This window comes from Notothenia rossii (genome assembly GCF_949606895.1).
Source record: "Notothenia rossii genome assembly, chromosome: 1".
Classification (NCBI taxonomy): domain Eukaryota; kingdom Metazoa; phylum Chordata; class Actinopteri; order Perciformes; family Nototheniidae; genus Notothenia; species Notothenia rossii.
In genome coordinates this window covers 421,627-441,943 of record NC_136912.1, presented here as the reverse complement: position 1 = coordinate 441,943, position 20,317 = coordinate 421,627, and the positions used below count along the sequence as shown (strand labels likewise).

The window sequence follows — 20,317 nt, the reverse complement described above, 5'->3', positions numbered from 1 at the left end:
TTGAGTAAAGGATGTGTACTTCTACTTGAGTAAAGGATGTGTGTACTTCTACTTGAGTAAAGGATGTGTGTACTTCTACTTGAGTAAAGGATGTGTGTACTTCTACTTGAGTAAAGGATGCGTGTACTTCTACCTGAGTAAAGGATGTGTGTACTTCTACTTGAGTAAAGGATGCGTGTACTTCTACTTGAGTAAAGGATGTGTGTACTTCTACCTGAGTAAAGGATGTGTGTACTTCTACTTGAGTAAAGGATGCGTGTACTTCTACCTGAGTAAAGGATGCGTGTACTTCTACTTGAGTAAATGATGCGTGTACTTCTACCTGAGTAAAGGATGCGTGTACTTCTACCTGAGTAAAGGATGCGTGTACTTCTACTTGAGTAAAGGATGTGTGTACTTCTACTTGAGTAAAGGATGCGTGTACTTCTACTTGAGTAAAGGATGTGTGTACTTCTACTTGAGTAAAGGATGCGTGTACTTCTACTTGAGTAAAGGATGTGTGTACTTCTACTTGAGTAAAGGATGCGTGTACTTCTACTTGAGTAAAGGATGTGTGTACTTCTACTTGAGTAAAGGATGCGTGTACTTCTACCTGAGTAAAGGATGTGTGTAGATCTGCAGGAGGTGAGCCCCTCCAGTCTCACTTCCTGCAGATCTTGACCTCCTCTTTGTGTTTCAGTTTGAGAAGCTGGAGTGGGCGAGCTGGACGTCTGTGCTGGGTCCCACCTGTGAGGGGGCGTGGCCTACCTGTGAGGGGGTGGGGGCTACCTGTGAGGGGGCGTGGCCATCGCTCGGCCTCCTAAACGCCGTCTCGCTCACTAAGGACCGCCAACTGCTCGCCAGCGGGGACGACTTCGGGTTCCTCAAACTGTTCAGCTTCCCCTCACGGGTGAGATCTGTCGGCTGCATAGCCGTGGGAACATATTTCAAATGGGGGGTGCTGTGGGGATGACACCAGGGCCGGTTTTGACCAACTTGCTGCCCTAGGCAAGATTTTAGCTGGCAATGAAAAACCTCTACAAAAGACCAATACACTACAACAAGAGAAACGTATTGATATGGTGGACAGCTTATATAAAAAGGCTTCAAATGTATTTAGTATTGCCTGAACATGTTGAATTGGGGGGTGGACTTCAGATCCTCTAAGGGGGTCCGGGGGTGTCCCCCGGGAAGATTTTTTTAACATTTTAAAGTAAAATACTTCAATCTGGTGCACTTTGAGCGCCCAATTACTAGAGACTGATCTAGGGGATACAACTCTAAACACCCATATGAAAAATATCGGTTTGTATGTGAACATAACCAATAACCTACCAGAGCCAATAACAAATAACTGTAGGCTAACTTGTTTTATTTTTGTGGTTCACTTATATCTTATTTTACCAGTTAACATTTATTTATGCATATTGTTAAATATCTCCAGTTTTAAACAGTATTTTTGGTTTACTGTCCTACAGTACATTGAAATGATTTCAAACCTGTTTTTATTTATCCTAATAATTATAAAGGTGTCCCTTTGAAGTATTTGTTTACATAAATTGTGATCAAAACGTTTGAGACCCACTGAGATAACTTAGACTAAAGTGAACTATCTAAACCCTCAGAGTCCTTTCCCTCACTGAGCCTCTCAGTCTGACAGGAGAGCTCTCCCTCCACATTATTGTAGAAACAGCTTCTTATATCCGTTAGCGCAGCAGAAGCTAACAACAATCCCCGCCGGTACATCTTGTGGAAGTGCAGATCCTCTGTCCTCCACCAGGGGGTGCTGCAGCACCCTCAGCACCCCTACTTCCCACGGCCCTGGTCGGCTGGGATTTTAAAAAACATGCTGGAAAGGATGATAAACACAGCTGTTAACAGTGGAAGTTAACTGTTAGCACTAAAAGCTAACTGTTAGCAGTAGAAGTTAAGTTTTAGCATTATAAGTTAAATGTTAGCAGTAGAAGTTAACTGTTAGCAGTAGAAGGAAACTGTTAGCAGTAGAAGCTAACTCTTTGCAGTTGAAGTTACGTTTTAGCACTGGAAGCTAAGTGTTAGCACTGGAAGCTAAGTGTTAGCACTGGAAGCTAAGTGTTAGCACTGGAAGCTAAATGTTAATTTAAACATTTGTTCGTTACACAACCACCGGGATCTTTCTGGTGGAATAAATGCTGAATACATGAGAAGCAGAGTCAGAGCAGTATTCCTGTAACCCCTCCTCTGTGTTCAGGGCCAGTTTGCTAAGTTTAAGAAGTACGTGGGTCACAGCTCCAACGTGACGAACGTGCGCTGGTCCAACGACGACTCGCTGCTGCTGTCGGTGGGGGGGGGCGACACAGCGCTGATGATCTGGACCCGAGAGCCAGGAGGAGGCCACAAGGAGAGCAGAGAGAGCCGAGCTGTGGACAGCGAGGAGTCCGACGACGATCCGGAGGAGGACGGGGGTGAGCTCTTATTCTGAAGGCCTGACTTTTGAGAAGTTTCTACATTCAGAGCTTTTATTCTGAAAAAGGGACAGTTGTTTATACTAGGGAGAAGTTTCCTCCTTCAGAGCTTTTATTGTGAAAATCTGATCTGATATCTAATGAGAGAAGTTCCAACATTACAAGCTTTTATTCTGAAAATCTAAGCCTTTAATTGTTAAGAAAAGTTTCTGCCTTCAGAGCTTTTATTCTGAAAAACTGAACTTTTTCCACAGGATCGGAATCAGACATCCTTTATGATGTTGACTATAGCAGCTGACGTACTCTAACTAAACGGACAAAATGTAAACGGACAAAATGACAGACAAATAAGAAGGGCAGAAATGAAGCGCCCTCAGTTTGTCCTGACAGGACCTGGCTGTGGGTTAAATCTGCCCTCAGTTTGTCCTGACAGGACCAGGCTGTGGGTTACGTCTGCCCTCAGTTTGTCCTGACAGGACCTGGCTGTGTTTCAGGCTACGACAGCGACGTGGCGCGGGAGAAAGCTGTGGATTACATCACTAAGATCTACTCTGCGAGCATCAGGAACATGACGGGAACCAGACCTCACCTTCAGCACCGAGAAGTGCCTGTGGAGGAGAGGTACACGCATGCACGCACGCACGCACACACGCACACACACACAGTTTACTGAATCCTGTTTCTTGTTTCCTGCTTCCTGCTTCCTGTTTCCTTTCTCCTCTCTCCTCCTTCCTGTCTCCTACTTCCTGCCTCCTGTTTCCTGACTCCTGTTTCCTGCTTCCTGCTTCCTGCCTCCTGCCTCCTAATTCCTGCCTCCTGTCTCCTGCTTCCTGCCTCCTAATTCCTGCTTCCTGCCTCTTGTTTCCTGCTTCCTGCCTCCTGCGTCCTGCTTCCTGCCTCCTGTGTCCTGCCTCCTAATTCCTGCTTCCTGCCTCCTGTTTCCTGCCTCCTGTTTCCTGCTTCCTGCTTCCTGTTTCCTGCCTCCTGCCTCCTAATTCCTGCCTCCTGTCTCTTGCTTCCTGCCTCCTGCGTCCTGGTTCCTGCCTCCTGCGTCCTGCCTCCTGCCTCCTAATTCCTGCTTCCTGCCTCTTGTTTCCTGCTTCCTGCCTCCTGCGTCCTGCCTCCTGCGTCCTGCTTCCTGCCTCCTGCCTCCTAATTCCTGCCTCCTGTCTCCTGCTTCCTGCCTCCTGTCTCCTGCTTCCTGCTTCCTGCCTCCTGCGTCCTGTCTCCTGCTTCCTGCCTCCTGCCTCCTAATTCCTGCCTCCTGTCTCCTGCTTCCTGCCTCCTGCCTCCTGCGTCCTGCCTCCTGTCTCCTACTTCCTGCCTCCTGCCTCCTGCAGGCCTCCAGTGAGTCGTGCTGCTCCGCTGCCTGAGAAGCTTCTGAAGAACAACGTGAGCAAGAAGAAGAAGCTGGTGGAGGTCAGTGCTTCATGTTATTCAGTAATCATTGAGTGAAATCTGTCCCCCCCTCTCAGTGGGGTTGAAAGGTTTATCTTTTGTTCCTGGAGTTCAAAGCATTATTTCCAACTGTTCTCAAGATAAGATAAGACTTTATTTATCTCAAAGAAAATTGTTGTGCCAGAGTTACAAAAATACAATAAACACAGCAGCATGATAAGAGCAATTAAATAACTAGAGGAAACACAGACGGTCACATGTGACTGTGCAGTGACCAGCAGTGTTTAGTCGTGCAAAGACAACGTAGTGGCAGATACGTAATTGCACGTTATTAAATAACATTATTAATAATAAATATATTGCACATGTTGTATAGCAGAGTGTGTGTAATGATGGCATTGCACATGGTGGTGACAGTGTAAAGCTGATGTGCTGCAGAGAGACTCATCGTGCAGGAAGCTGAGAGGTCCCAGAGAGACTCAGGATGCTGAGAGGTCCCTGAGAGACTCATGATGCTGACAGGTCCCAGAGAGATTCAGGATGTTGAGAGGTCCCTGAAAGACTCAGGATGTTGAGAGGTCCCTGAGAGACTCAGGATGCTGAGAGGTCCCTGAGAGACTCAGGATGTTGAGAGGTCCCTGAGAAACTCAGGATGTTGACAGGTCCCAGAGAGATTCAGGATGTTGAGAGGTCCCTGAGAGACTCAGGATGCTGACAGGTCCCAGAGAGATTCAGGATGTTGAGAGGTCCCTGAAAGACTCAGGATGTTGAGAGGTCCCTGAGAGACTCAGGATGCTGAGAGGTCCCAGAGAGACTCAGGATGTTGAGAGGTCCCTGAGAGACTCAGGATGCTGAGAGGTCCCTGAGAAACTCAGGATGTTGAGAGGTCCCAGAGAGACTCAGGATGCTGAGAGGTCACTGAGAAACTCAGGATGTTGAGAGGTCCCAGAGAGACTCAGGATGCTGAGAGGTCCCTGAGAGACTCAGGATGCTGAGAGGTCCCCGAGAGACTCAGGATGCTGAGAGGTCCCTGAGAGACTCAGGATGCTGAGAGGTCCCTGAGAGACTCAGGATGCTGAGAGGTCCCTGAGAGACTCAGGATGTTGAGAGGTCCCAGAGAGACTCAGGATGCTGAGAGGTCCCAGAGAGACTCAGGATGCTGAGAGGTCCCAGAGAGACTCAGGATGTTGAGAGGTCCCAGAGAGACTCAGGATGCTGAGAGGTCCCAGAGAGACTCAGGATGCTGAGAGGTCCCAGAGACTCAGGATGCTGAGAGGTCCCAGAGAGACTCAGGATGCTGAGAGGTCCCAGAGAGACTCAGGATGTTGAGAGGTCCCAGAGAGACTCAGGATGTTGAGAGGTCCCTGAGAGACTCAGGATGCTGAGAGGTCCCTGAGAGACTCAGGATGCTGAGAGGTCCCTGAGAGACTCAGGATGTTGAGAGGTCCCTGAGAGACTCAGGATGCTGAGAGGTCCCTGAGAGACTCAGTATGTTGAGAGGTCCCTGAGAGACTCAGGATGTTGAGAGGTCCCTGAGAGACTCAGGATGTTGAGAGGTCCCTGAGAGACTCAGGATGCTGAGAGGTCCCAGAGACTCAGGATGATGAGAGGTCCCTGAGAGACTCAGGATGTTGAGAGGTCCCTGAGAGACTCAGGATGCTGAGAGGTCCCTGAGAGACTCAGGATGTTGAGAGGTCCCTGAGAGACTCAGGATGATGAGAGGTCCCTGAGAGACTCAGGATGCTGAGAGGTCCCTGAGAGACTCAGTATGTTGAGAGGTCCCTGAGAGACTCAGGATGTTGAGAGGTCCCTGAGAGACTCAGGATGTTGAGAGGTCCCTGAGAGACTCAGGATGTTGAGAGGTCCCTGAGAGACTCAGGATGCTGAGAGGTCCCAGAGACTCAGGATGATGAGAGGTCCCTGAGAGACTCAGGATGTTGAGAGGTCCCAGAGAGACTCAGGATGCTGAGAGGTCCCAGAGACTCAGGATGATGAGAGGTCCCTGAGAGACTCAGGATGTTGAGAGGTCCCTGAGAGACTCAGGATGCTGAGAGGTCCCTGAGAGACTCAGGATGCTGAGAGGTCCCTGAGAGACTCAGGATGCTGAGAGGTCCCTGAGAGACTCAGGATGTTGAGAGGTCCCAGTCTCTGAGCATCTGGCTGTGTTTCAGGAGCTTGTGCTGGAGCACGTGTTCGGCTACAGAGGCTTCGACTGCCGCAACAACCTGCACTACCTGAACGACGGCAACGACATCATCTTCCACACCGCGGCCGCCGTCATCATCCAGAACCTGTCCGCCGGTCAGTACACACACACACACACACACACACACACACACACACACACACACACACACACACACACACACACACACACACACACACACACACACACACACACACACACACACACACACACACACACACAGTGCTGTTCATGATGAACTCTGCGTTCCTGTTTCCTAACAGGAACGCAGAGTTTCTACCTGGAGCACACCGACGACATCCTGTGTCTGACCGTCAACCAGCATCCGAAATACCAAAACATCATCGCCACGGGACAGATCGGTGAGGCCAGTCACTTCCTGTTAGCTCATTCAGCTAGCTACCGTGTTAGCTTCTTCAGCTAGCTCCAATGTTAGCTTCTTCAGCTAGCTCTAGTGTTAGCTTCTTCAGCTAGCTACAGTGTTAGCTTCTTCAGCTAGCTACAGTGTTGGCTTCTTCAGCTAGCTACAGTGTTAGCTTCTTCAGCTAGCTACAGTATTAGCTTCTTCAGCTAGCTCCAGTGTTAGCTTCTTCAGCTAGCTACAGTGTTAGCTTCTTCAGCTAGCTACAGTGTTAGCTTCTTCAGCTAGCTACAGTGTTAGCTTCTTCAGCTAGCTCCAGTATTAGCTTCTTCAGCTAGCTACAGTGTTAGCTTCTTCAGCTAGCTCCAGTGTTAGCTTCTTCAGCTAGCTACAGTGTTACAGACTTTCTGTTTCCACATATTGAAGCCATGTTTTTCTCATGCATGACCACACTGCTTTTTGCCCATTGCTCTTCTTTTCTTTTCCACGGCTTCCTCATTGTCACGCCTCACCTCATCCCCAGGTGACCTCGCTGACCTGCCAGGTGAGTCCTGCTGCCCCTCATCGATCACCTGTTTACATGCTGAAGAGTTTAATGTGTTAACGTGTTACCGTGTTCCTGTGTCGTTGGCTGAGTAGAGGCGGAGGTGTTCGGTGAGTATCAGCGGTCTGTTTGTGGCTCCCCCCCTCACAGGTCTGATGAAAACACTCTGGGACTCCATTCACACTAACCACAGGAAACTGGACTTATAAAAACAAATGATCCTTTAAAGCAGGGGGTCAAACTCGAGGCCTGCGACTTCATGTTATGGCTGCAAGAGTTTCAAAGAATATAATGCATTAATTATACGGTTACATGCCGCTTTACAGAAGCACATTGCCCGTAAACTACATGTCCCACAATGCATCTCATTGTGTGACACTGAAGAGTTGCAATTATTTGCCCCAGACTTCTGCTTTCAGACGTAGTTAATTATGAAGTTATTGCCCTATCCGATAATAATCCAATGAAGAGGCAATCATGTAATATAATACTTATTTATATATATTATATATTTATATATGTGTATTATATAGTCTTAAAGTTACAACTGGCCCTTTGAATGCAACCTTAATGCTGATGTGGCCCGCGGTGAAAGTGAGTTTGACCCCCCTGATTTAAAGCAAGACACTACTTTAAGAACCCGTTTCTATCACAGAAACATGAACATGTGATAAAGCCAGGTTCCTGCTTCATGTTGCTGACATGATTATTTTCTGATCTGTAGAACACATGTTTATCAATCAATGTTTATTCATATAGCCCAATATCACAAATGTTACATTTGTCTCAGTGGACTTCACAGTTTGTACAGAATATCAGTATGACAATACGAGACCCTCTGTCCTTAGACCCTCTGTCCTTAGACCCTCTGTCCTCAGACCCTCTGTCCTTAGACCCTCACATCGTACAAGGAAACACTTCCAGAGAAAACCCACAGTTTAAAGGAGAACATGGAGAAACCTCAGGGAGAGCAACAGAGGAGGGATCCCTCTCTCAGGACGGACAGACGGGCAATAGATGCCGTGTGGAAATCAAAGAGATAATAGATTTAGAACATAGGTAGACCAAATGTTTGGAAATGCATGTGTCTGTAATAAGAAGATGAATCCACGAGGATGTCAGCAATTGTCAGGGTTGGGGAAAATAGGACCCAAATGCAGATTGAGGAGGAAGCAGGTTTCAAAAGGAAACAAAAGGCGAGCTTTATTTCACAAAAGCTGAACAAAAACAAGAATCCAAGAACAGGTACGAGGTAGCACCCAAACAAAGGTGACTGTGACCGACATGAAGGGGGATATGAACGACAAATAATGAACCAGCACTGAACACAGGAAGAGACAAGACTAAATACAGGGAGGGGTAATCACGAGGCGAGAAACAGCCGGGCAGGGGAGGAGAAACACAAGGGCAACAGGTGAACACAATCAGACACACCAGGGAAACTAACGACAGGGAGGAAGACAAGACACAGGGAGAACAGAATTGCAAAATAAAACCATGACAAGACAGACCAAACAAAACCGTGACATAGAACTAAGATCGTGACAGCAATCTCTTCAGTCTGAAGCCTTAGTGTGGATGGAGCTTCTGTAAACACAGTTTTCTAACGTCTCTGTTTTAGTGTGAGCATGGCCGTCGAGGAACTGAAGGAGAAGCCTTGATTAGCGGCAGCATGCTAAGCTAGCCTGGCTAACCTTAGTGTTACTGTATGTTGGTGTTGTTGGTGGTAAGACTGTGATTCAGAGGGGCTTTATAAAGCAGGGTCTGATGGTGTGTTTAACTCATTACATATTATCCCACGTACATTAGCCTTGGTTTCAAAGTAAGCACACACTAAATGCTAAAACACCACTTTTAGCATTTCCTCTGTTAACTAGATCTCTTTCTCTATAATAAACAATTATCCAGGTTCCACAAAGCTAAAGTACCTCTTCCTGTTTAAATAAACGTTATTATTAGATTAAACCAAACATAAAGAGGCATGTTATTATACAAAAGGGCCCAAACCAGAGCCTTGGGGTACACCACAACAGATAGCAGAAGCTAATTATGCAAAAAGTGATGCTTTCCATTTCAGCAGTTTGCCACTCTCCAACCTCACTACCTGCGGTTTGGAGTTATTTTACGTCTTGACTTCACGAGACAGGATGTGATCGTGGCCTCAGGCGTGAATAAGGTTCTCTCTAACTGTGTTCAGACAGGATGTGATCGTGGCCCCAGGCGTGAATAAGGTTCTGTTACTGTGTTCAGACAGGATGTGATCGTGGCCTCAGGCGTGAATAAGGTTCTGTAACTGTGTTCAGACAGGATGTGATCGTGGCCTCAGGCGTGAATAAGGTTCTGTTACTGTGTTCAGACAGGATGTGATCGTGGCCTCAGGCGTGAATAAGGTTCTGTAACTGTGTTCAGACAGGATGTGATCGTGGCCCCAGGCGTGAATAAGGTTCTCTGTAACTGTGTTCAGACAGGATGTGATCCTGGCCCCAGGCGTGAATAAGGTTCTGTAACTGTGTTCAGACAGGATGTGATCGTGGCCCCAGGCGTGAATAAGGTTCTCTGTAACTGTGTTCAGACAGGATGTGATCGTGGCCCCAGGCGTGAATAAGGTTCTCTGTAACTGTGTTCAGACAGGATGTGATCGTTGCCCCAGGCGTGAATAAGGTTCTCTGTAACTGTGTTCAGACAGGATGTGATCGTGGCCTCAGGCGTGAATAAGGTTCTCTGTTACTGTGTTCAGACAGGATGTGATCGTGGCCTCAGGCGTGAATAAGGTTCTCTCTAACTGTGTTCAGACAGGATGTGATCGTGGCCTCAGGCGTGAATAAGGTTCTCTCTAACTGTGTTCAGACAGGATGTGATCGTTGCCCCAGGCGTGAATAAGGTTCTCTGTAACTGTGTTCAGACAGGATGTGATCGTGGCCTCAGGCGTGAATAAGGTTCTCTGTAACTGTGTTCAGACAGGATGTGATCGTTGCCCCAGGCGTGAATAAGGTTCTCTGTAACTGTGTTCAGACAGGATGTGATCGTGGCCCCAGGCGTGAATAAGGTTCTCTGTTACTGTGTTCAGACAGGATGTGATCGTGGCCCCAGGCGTGAATAAGGTTCTCTGTAACTGTGTTCAGACAGGATGTGATCGTGGCCTCAGGCGTGAATAAGGTTCTCTGTAACTGTGTTCAGACAGGATGTGATCGTTGCCCCAGGCGTGAATAAGGTTCTCTGTAACTGTGTTCAGACAGGATGTGATCGTGGCCCCAGGCGTGAATAAGGTTCTCTGTTACTGTGTTCAGACAGGATGTGATCGTGGCCCCAGGCGTGAATAAGGTTCTCTGTTACTGTGTTCAGACAGGATGTGATCGTGGCCCCAGGCGTGAATAAGGTTCTCTCTAACTGTGTTCAGACAGGATGTGATCGTGGCCCCAGGCGTGAATAAGGTTCTGTAACTGTGTTCAGACAGGATGTGATCGTGGCCCCAGGCGTGAATAAGGTTCTCTCTAACTGTGTTCAGACAGGATGTGATCGTGGCCCCAGGCGTGAATAAGGTTCTCTGTAACTGTGTTCAGACAGGATGTGATCGTGGCCCCAGGCGTGAATAAGGTTCTCTGTTACTGTGTTCAGACAGGATGTGATCGTGGCCTCAGGCGTGAATAAGGTTCTCTGTAACTGTGTTCAGACAGGATGTGATCGTGGCCCCAGGCGTGAATAAGGTTCTCTGTAACTGTGTTCAGACAGGATGTGATCGTGGCCTCAGGCGTGAATAAAGTTCTCTAACTGTGTTCAGACAGGATGTGATCGTGGCCCCAGGCGTGAATAAGGTTCTCTAACTGTGTTCAGACAGGATGTGATCGTGGCCTCAGGCGTGAATAAGGTTCTCTGTTACTGTGTTCAGACAGGATGTGATCGTGGCCCCAGGCGTGAATAAGGTTCTCTGTTACTGTGTTCAGACAGGATGTGATCGTGGCCTCAGGCGTGAATAAGGTTCTCTGTAACTTTGTTCAGACAGGATGTGATCGTGGCCCCAGGCGTGAATAAGGTTCTCTGTAACTGTGTTCAGACAGGATGTGATCGTGGCCCCAGGCGTGAATAAGGTTCTCTAACTGTGTTCAGACAGGATGTGATCGTGGCCCCAGGCGTGAATAAGGTTCTCTGTTACTGTGTTCAGACAGGATGTGATCGTGGCCCCAGGCGTGAATAAGGTTCTCTGTAACTGTGTTCAGACAGGATGTGATCGTGGCCTCAGGCGTGAATAAGGTTCTCTCTAACTGTGTTCAGACAGGATGTGATCGTGGTCCCAGGCGTGAATAAGGTTCTCTGTAACTGTGTTCAGACAGGATGTGATCGTGGCCCCAGGCGTGAATAAGGTTCTCTGTAACTGTGTTCAGACAGGATGTGATCGTGGCCCCAGGCGTGAATAAGGTTCTCTGTAACTGTGTTCAGACAGGATGTGATCGTGGCCTCAGGCGTGAATAAGGTTCTCTCTAACTGTGTTCAGACAGGATGTGATCGTGGTCCCAGGCGTGAATAAGGTTCTCTGTAACTGTGTTCAGACAGGATGTGATCGTGGCCCCAGGCGTGAATAAGGTTCTCTGTAACTGTGTTCAGACAGGATGTGATCGTGGTCCCAGGCGTGAATAAGGTTCTCTGTAACTGTGTTCAGACAGGATGTGATCGTGGCCCCAGGCGTGAATAAGGTTCTCTGTAACTGTGTTCAGACAGGATGTGATCGTGGCCTCAGGCGTGAATAAGGTTCTCTGTAACTGTGTTCAGACAGGATGTGATCGTGGCCTCAGGCGTGAATAAGGTTCTCTGTAACTGTGTTCAGACAGGATGTGATCGTGGCCTCAGGCGTGAATAAGGTTCTCTGTTACTGTGTTCAGACAGGATGTGATCGTGGCCTCAGGCGTGAATAAGGTTCTGTAACTGTGTTCAGACAGGATGTGATCGTGGCCTCAGGCGTGAATAAGGTTCTGTAACTGTGTTCAGACAGGATGTGATCGTGGCCCCAGGCGTGAATAAGGTTCTCTGTAACTGTGTTCGGACAGGATGTGATCGTGGCCTCAGGCGTGAATAAGGTTCTCTGTTACTGTGTTCAGACAGGATGTGATCGTGGCCTCAGGCGTGAATAAGGTTCTCTGTAACTGTGTTCAGACAGGATGTGATCGTGGCCCCAGGCGTGAATAAGGTTCTCTGTTACTGTGTTCAGACAGGATGTGATCGTGGCCCCAGGCGTGAATAAGGTTCTCTGTTACTGTGTTCAGACAGGATGTGATCGTGGCCCCAGGCGTGAATAAGGTTCTCTGTAACTGTGTTCAGACAGGATGTGATCGTGGCCCCAGGCGTGAATAAGGTTCTCTGTTACTGTGTTCAGACAGGATGTGATCGTGGCCCCAGGCGTGAATAAGGTTCTCTCTAACTGTGTTCAGACAGGATGTGATCGTGGCCTCAGGCGTGAATAAGGTTCTCTGTAACTGTGTTCAGACAGGATGTGATCGTGGCCCCAGGCGTGAATAAGGTTCTCTGTTACTGTGTTCAGACAGGATGTGATCGTGGCCCCAGGCGTGAATAAGGTTCTCTGTTACTGTGTTCAGACAGGATGTGATCGTGGCCTCAGGCGTGAATAAGGTTCTCTGTAACTGTGTTCAGACAGGATGTGATCGTGGCCCCAGGCGTGAATAAGGTTCTCTCTTACTGTGTTCAGACAGGATGTGATCGTGGCCTCAGGCGTGAATAAGGTTCTCTGTAACTGTGTTCAGACAGGATGTGATCGTGGCCCCAGGCGTGAATAAGGTTCTCTGTAACTGTGTTCAGACAGGATGTGATCGTGGCCTCAGGCGTGAATAAGGTTCTCTCTTACTGTGTTCAGACAGGATGTGATCGTGGCCCCAGGCGTGAATAAGGTTCTCTCTTACTGTGTTCAGACAGGATGTGATCGTGGCCTCAGGCGTGAATAAGGTTCTCTGTAACTGTGTTCAGACAGGATGTGATCGTGGCCCCAGGCGTGAATAAGGTTCTCTGTAACTGTGTTCAGACAGGATGTGATCGTGGCCCCAGGCGTGAATAAGGTTCTCTAACTGTGTTCAGACAGGATGTGATCGTGGCCTCAGGCGTGAATAAGGTTCTCTGTAACTGTGTTCAGACAGGATGTGATCGTGGCCCCAGGCGTGAATAAGGTTCTCTAACTGTGTTCAGACAGGATGTGATCGTGGCCCCAGGCGTGAATAAGGTTCTCTGTTACTGTGTTCAGACAGGATGTGATCGTGGCCCCAGGCGTGAATAAGGTTCTCTGTAACTGTGTTCAGACAGGATGTGATCGTGGCCTCAGGCGTGAATAAGGTTCTCTCTAACTGTGTTCAGACAGGATGTGATCGTGGCCTCAGGCGTGAATAAGGTTCTCTCTAACTGTGTTCAGACAGGATGTGATCGTGGCCTCAGGCGTGAATAAGGTTCTCTGTTACTGTGTTCAGACAGGATGTGATCGTTGCCCCAGGCGTGAATAAGGTTCTCTCTAACTGTGTTCAGACAGGATGTGATCGTGGTCCCAGGCGTGAATAAGGTTCTCTGTTACTGTGTTCAGACAGGATGTGATCGTGGCCTCAGGCGTGAATAAGGTTCTCTGTTACTGTGTTCAGACAGGATGTGATCGTGGCCTCAGGCGTGAATAAGGTTCTCTCTAACTGTGTTCAGACAGGATGTGATCGTGGTCCCAGGCGTGAATAAGGTTCTCTGTAACTGTGTTCAGACAGGATGTGATCGTGGCCCCAGGCGTGAATAAGGTTCTCTGTTACTGTGTTCAGACAGGATGTGATCGTGGCCTCAGGCGTGAATAAGGTTCTCTGTAACTGTGTTCAGACAGGATGTGATCGTTGCCCCAGGCGTGAATAAGGTTCTCTGTAACTGTGTTCAGACAGGATGTGATCGTGGCCCCAGGCGTGAATAAGGTTCTCTGTTACTGTGTTCAGACAGGATGTGATCGTGGCCCCAGGCGTGAATAAGGTTCTCTGTAACTGTGTTCAGACAGGATGTGATCGTGGCCCCAGGCGTGAATAAGGTTCTCTGTAACTGTGTTCAGACAGGATGTGATCGTGGCCTCAGGCGTGAATAAGGTTCTCTGTAACTGTGTTCAGACAGGATGTGATCGTGGCCCCAGGCGTGAATAAGGTTCTCTGTTACTGTGTTCAGACAGGATGTGATCGTGGCCTCAGGCGTGAATAAAGTTCTCTAACTGTGTTCAGACAGGATGTGATCGTGGCCCCAGGCGTGAATAAGGTTCTCTAACTGTGTTCAGACAGGATGTGATCGTGGCCTCAGGCGTGAATAAGGTTCTCTGTTACTGTGTTCAGACAGGATGTGATCGTGGCCCCAGGCGTGAATAAGGTTCTCTGTTACTGTGTTCAGACAGGATGTGATCGTGGCCTCAGGCGTGAATAAGGTTCTCTGTAACTTTGTTCAGACAGGATGTGATCGTGGCCCCAGGCGTGAATAAGGTTCTCTGTAACTGTGTTCAGACAGGATGTGATCGTGGCCTCAGGCGTGAATAAGGTTCTCTGTAACTGTGTTCAGACAGGATGTGATCGTGGCCTCAGGCGTGAATAAGGTTCTCTGTTACTGTGTTCAGACAGGATGTGATCGTGGCCTCAGGCGTGAATAAGGTTCTGTAACTGTGTTCAGACAGGATGTGATCGTGGCCTCAGGCGTGAATAAGGTTCTGTAACTGTGTTCAGACAGGATGTGATCGTGGCCCCAGGCGTGAATAAGGTTCTCTGTAACTGTGTTCGGACAGGATGTGATCGTGGCCTCAGGCGTGAATAAGGTTCTCTGTTACTGTGTTCAGACAGGATGTGATCGTGGCCTCAGGCGTGAATAAGGTTCTCTGTTACTGTGTTCAGACAGGATGTGATCGTGGCCTCAGGCGTGAATAAGGTTCTCTGTAACTGTGTTCAGACAGGATGTGATCGTGGCCCCAGGCGTGAATAAGGTTCTCTGTTACTGTGTTCAGACAGGATGTGATCGTGGCCCCAGGCGTGAATAAGGTTCTCTCTAACTGTGTTCAGACAGGATGTGATCGTGGCCTCAGGCGTGAATAAGGTTCTCTGTAACTGTGTTCAGACAGGATGTGATCGTGGCCCCAGGCGTGAATAAGGTTCTCTGTTACTGTGTTCAGACAGGATGTGATCGTGGCCCCAGGCGTGAATAAGGTTCTCTGTTACTGTGTTCAGACAGGATGTGATCGTGGCCTCAGGCGTGAATAAGGTTCTCTGTAACTGTGTTCAGACAGGATGTGATCGTGGCCCCAGGCGTGAATAAGGTTCTCTCTTACTGTGTTCAGACAGGATGTGATCGTGGCCTCAGGCGTGAATAAGGTTCTCTGTAACTGTGTTCAGACAGGATGTGATCGTGGCCCCAGGCGTGAATAAGGTTCTCTGTAACTGTGTTCAGACAGGATGTGATCGTGGCCTCAGGCGTGAATAAGGTTCTCTCTTACTGTGTTCAGACAGGATGTGATCGTGGCCCCAGGCGTGAATAAGGTTCTCTCTTACTGTGTTCAGACAGGATGTGATCGTGGCCCCAGGCGTGAATAAGGTTCTCTCTTACTGTGTTCAGACAGGATGTGATCGTGGCCCCAGGCGTGAATAAGGTTCTCTCTTACTGTGTTCAGACAGGATGTGATCGTGGCCTCAGGCGTGAATAAGGTTCTCTGTAACTGTGTTCAGACAGGATGTGATCGTGGCCCCAGGCGTGAATAAGGTTCTCTGTAACTGTGTTCAGACAGGATGTGATCGTGGCCCCAGGCGTGAATAAGGTTCTCTAACTGTGTTCAGACAGGATGTGATCGTGGCCTCAGGCGTGAATAAGGTTCTCTGTAACTGTGTTCAGACAGGATGTGATCGTGGCCCCAGGCGTGAATAAGGTTCTCTAACTGTGTTCAGACAGGATGTGATCGTGGCCCCAGGCGTGAATAAGGTTCTCTGTTACTGTGTTCAGACAGGATGTGATCGTGGCCCCAGGCGTGAATAAGGTTCTCTGTAACTGTGTTCAGACAGGATGTGATCGTGGCCTCAGGCGTGAATAAGGTTCTCTCTAACTGTGTTCAGACAGGATGTGATCGTGGCCTCAGGCGTGAATAAGGTTCTCTCTAACTGTGTTCAGACAGGATGTGATCGTGGCCTCAGGCGTGAATAAGGTTCTCTGTTACTGTGTTCAGACAGGATGTGATCGTTGCCCCAGGCGTGAATAAGGTTCTCTGTAACTGTGTTCAGACAGGATGTGATCGTGGCCCCAGGCGTGAATAAGGTTCTCTGTTACTGTGTTCAGACAGGATGTGATCGTGGCCTCAGGCGTGAATAAGGTTCTCTGTAACTGTGTTCAGACAGGATGTGATCGTGGCCTCAGGCGTAAATAAGGTTCTCTGTTACTGTGTTCAGACAGGATGTGATCGTGGCCTCAGGCGTGAATAAGGTTCTCTCTAACTGTGTTCAGACAGGATGTGATCGTGGTCCCAGGCGTGAATAAGGTTCTCTGTAACTGTGTTCAGACAGGATGTGATCGTGGCCCCAGGCGTGAATAAGGTTCTCTGTTACTGTGTTCAGACAGGATGTGATCGTGGCCTCAGGCGTGAATAAGGTTCTCTGTAACTGTGTTCAGACAGGATGTGATCGTGGCCTCAGGCGTAAATAAGGTTCTCTGTTACTGTGTTCAGACAGGATGTGATCGTGGCCTCAGGCGTGAATAAGGTTCTGTAACTGTGTTCAGACAGGATGTGATCGTGGCCTCAGGCGTGAATAAGGTTCTGTAACTGTGTTCAGACAGGATGTGATCGTGGCCCCAGGCGTGAATAAGGTTCTCTGTAACTGTGTTCGGACAGGATGTGATCGTGGCCTCAGGCGTGAATAAGGTTCTCTGTTACTGTGTTCAGACAGGATGTGATCGTGGCCTCAGGCGTGAATAAGGTTCTCTGTTACTGTGTTCAGACAGGATGTGATCGTGGGCCCAGGCGTGAATAAGGTTCTCTGTAACTGTGTTCAGACAGGATGTGATCTTGGCCTCAGGCGTGAATAAGGTTCTCTGTAACTGTGTTCAGACAGGATGTGATCGTGGCCCCAGGCGTGAATAAGGTTCTCTGTTACTGTGTTCAGACAGGATGTGATCGTGGGCCCAGGCGTGAATAAGGTTCTCTGTTACTGTGTTCAGACAGGATGTGATCGTGGCCTCAGGCGTGAATAAGGTTCTCTGTTACTGTGTTCAGACAGGATGTGATCGTGGCCTCAGGCGTGAATAAGGTTCTCTGTAACTGTGTTCAGACAGGATGTGATCGTGGCCCCAGGCGTGAATAAGGTTCTGTAACTGTGTTCAGACAGGATGTGATCGTGGCCCCAGGCGTGAATAAGGTTCTGTTACTGTGTTCAGATGCAGTTTAGAGGTTCCTCTCTGAATCCCAAACACTCACCAGTTTCTCTGTTGAATAAGCATGTCGATCCCTAAGAGTCGAACCTGGTCCTTAAATATAAGATGGTTCCCCCCATCTCCCCCCTCTTTAATATTAGCCTGTTAGTCTCCCTGATACTCAGCACCTCCTCTCCTCAGGTTCCTTTGGTTCTCCTTTCTTACCTCCTCTGTCCTTGAATCCTTGGCTCTCTGGTTCCTTGGCCAATAAACTCTTTCATTTTGTGTTTAAGTTGTTCTGCTGTTTCTCTGTTCTTGGTTCCTTACTAAGTGCTTCATTTCTTAAGTTTCCCCCTGTCCTTTTCTGCTCATTACCTTGGGTTCCTCATCCTTTTGGTTCCGCAAAACCTTCCCTTGTGTTGTTCCACAGTGCCTGACCACCTGACTCTTTTGTTTTTAAGTCCAATAGTTGCTACGGTATGTTCCCAAATCCTATGTTTATTTGGTTTCTACGTCCTATGTGTATCTAGTCAAGAGGATATTAGGTTCCTTAGTCCAATGGTTCTTAGGTTCCTCAGTCCCATGTTTTTTTGTTTCCTAAGTTATATGGGACCAGGTTCCCAAGTCCCACCGTGCCGCCGTAGGTCCTCTGGTCCAAGGCTCCTTGAATCCTTAGGTCCTGTGTTAAGAGATGCTTCGGTTCCTAGTTCTTCAGTGCTCTGGTTCTATGTTCCTAGTTCTTCAGTGCTCTGGTTCTATGTCTCTGGTTCTCCCCTACAGGCCTCTCTCCCTCCATCCATGTGTGGGACGCCCTCACCAAGCAGACGCTCTCCATCCTGCGCTGCTCTCATGCTAAAGGCGTGGGCTACGTTAACTTCAGCGCCACAGGAAAGCTGCTGCTGTCCGTGGGGGTGGAGCCTGAACACACCATCACTGTGTGGAGGTGGCAGGAAGGTACGTGGAGCCTGAACACACCATCACTGTGTGGAGGTGGCAGGAAGGTAGGTGGAGCCTGAACACACCATCACCGTGTGGAGGTGGCAGGAAGGTAGGTGGAGCCTGAACACACCATCACCGTGTGGAGGTGGCAGGAAGGTAGGTGGAGCCTGAACAAACCATCACCGTGTGGAGGTGGCGAACAGGCTTCAGCTCTTTGTTATAATGCCAAAAACAAGGTTCATAGTTTCTACCGTGACGTCATCAGAGGCTCCGAGCCTCAGTAAAAGGAGAAGCAGCTGCTGTGTATTATGTACTCTAAACGCACCACAGAGTACCACCTCTCTGAAGCTGCCCTCTGTCCGTCCCCCCCCCCCCAGGCACCAAGGTGACCTGTAAAGGCGGCCATGCTGAGCGGATATTCGTGGTGGAGTTCAGGCCGGACTCAGACACCCAGTTTGTGTCGGTGGGAATCAAACACATCAAGTTCTGGACCCTGGTGGGCGGCTCGCTGGTTTACAAGAAGGGAGTGATCGGAGCGGTTGAGGACGGCCGCATGCAGACCATGCTGTCTGTGGCCTTCGGTGCTGTAAGTTCAACATCTCTCACCATTTATAGGCATATATTATGGGTCTCAGATATATACAAATATATAAAAAACATGTCTATGACGTGTTTTGCTCAAAATACCAAAACACGTCTCATTGTTTCCGACAGCAACGTTTCTGATTGGTCCCGTGGGTGTAAAGCCCGCCCACATTTTAGTAATGTCATGACAAATCTGAATCAGCTCCATTGTTGTCACTTTGTGAGTCTCCTGACACACCGGGGACACACCGGGGACACATGGTGATGTAGAGAAGACATCACTTAGTGAGTCTGCGACACACGGGGGACACACTAGATTTAGAGAAGACATCACTTTGTGAGTCTCCTGACACACCGGGGACACATGGTGATGTGGAGAAGACATCAAAAAGTGCATTTTGCATGATAGGAGAGCTTTAAATCTCTTCTCACATGAACTCTGTCAGGTTTCTATTCTCCTGATGGCTCAGTGTCTGTTTCCTCCAGAACAACCTGACGTTCACCGGCGCCATCAATGGAGACGTGTTCGTGTGGAGGGAGCACTTCCTGGTGCGCGTGGTGGCGAAGGCACACAGCGGCCCGGTGTTCACGATGTACACCACGCTGAGGGACGGCCTGATCGTCACCGGGGGGAAGGAGAGGCCGTGAGTAAAGACATTCAGAAGTGTCACCCCGCTAAAATAATGGTTAGCATAGCATACAAATCAGTGTCAAAATCTGCAGGAGAGATACAAAGGTTAGCTGTCAACTGTTAGCTGTCAACTGTTAGCTGTTAGCTGTTTACTGTTAGCTGTTTGCCGTTAGCTTTTAACTGTTAGCTGTTAACTGTCCGCTGTTGGCCGTTAGCTGTTTACTGTTAGCTGTTTGCCGTTAGCTCTTAACTGTTAGCTGTTAACTGTTAGCTGTTAGCCGTCCGCTGTTAGCCGTTAGCTGTCCGCTGTTAGCCATTAGCTGTTAGCCGTTAGCTGTTAACCGTTAGCTGTCCGCTGGTAGCCGTTAGCTGTTAATCGTTAGGTGTCCGCTGTTAACCGTTAGCCGTCCGCTGTTAGCCGTCCGCTGTTAGCCATTAGCTGTCTGCTGTTAACTGTTAGCTGTCCGCTGTTAGCCGTTAGCTGTTATCCGTTAGCCGTCAACTGTTAGCCATTAGCTGTTCGCCGTTAGCCATCCGCTGTTAGCGATTAGCTGTTAGCCCTTAGCTGTTAACCGTTAGCCATCCGCTGTTACCCGTCCGCTGTTACCCGTCCGCTGTTACCCGTCCGCTGTTACCCGTTAGTTGTTAGCCGTCCGCTCTTAGCCGTTAGCTGTCCGCTGTTAAACGTTAGCCGTTAGCTGTTAGCCATTAGCTGTTAACCGTTAGCTGTCCGCTGTTAGCTACTAGTAGCACTCAGGAGTTCCATAGATTCGCATTATGTTGCGTTCAAGGGTTTTCAGTTAAAATGAATACCGGTCCAAGTGTTCAAAGATATCTTGTGAAATGTAGTTTT

The 20,317-nt window shown here is 48.7% G+C and overlaps 1 protein-coding gene across 5 annotated transcripts in view; it reads left to right on the top strand.

The window, feature by feature from the left end:
* The window catches only part of LOC307043640 (echinoderm microtubule-associated protein-like 6), a 72,158-nt gene that overhangs the window by 37,959 nt on the left and 13,882 nt on the right, over positions 1 to 20,317 (top strand). For 3 of the 5 annotated variants that reach the window (XR_013809425.1, XM_079688230.1, XM_079688233.1), the window contains exons 21-31: positions 680 to 889; positions 2,210 to 2,423; positions 2,918 to 3,044; positions 3,764 to 3,842; positions 5,993 to 6,122; positions 6,291 to 6,389; positions 6,912 to 6,932; positions 7,028 to 7,042; positions 18,090 to 18,263; positions 18,626 to 18,834; positions 19,320 to 19,477. Coding sequence is in view for 4 of the 5 variants with exons in the window: in XM_079688230.1 (XP_079544356.1) it covers positions 680 to 889; positions 2,210 to 2,423; positions 2,918 to 3,044; positions 3,764 to 3,842; positions 5,993 to 6,122; positions 6,291 to 6,389; positions 6,912 to 6,932; positions 7,028 to 7,042; positions 18,090 to 18,263; positions 18,626 to 18,834; positions 19,320 to 19,477 (1,436 nt within the window). In the remaining variant the exon portion in view is untranslated. The remainder of the gene's footprint in view (positions 1 to 679; positions 890 to 2,209; positions 2,424 to 2,917; positions 3,045 to 3,763; positions 3,843 to 5,992; positions 6,123 to 6,290; positions 6,390 to 6,911; positions 6,933 to 7,027; positions 7,043 to 18,089; positions 18,264 to 18,625; positions 18,835 to 19,319; positions 19,478 to 20,317) is intronic. The other 2 variants (XM_079688231.1, XM_079688232.1) reach the window with 2 other exon arrangements.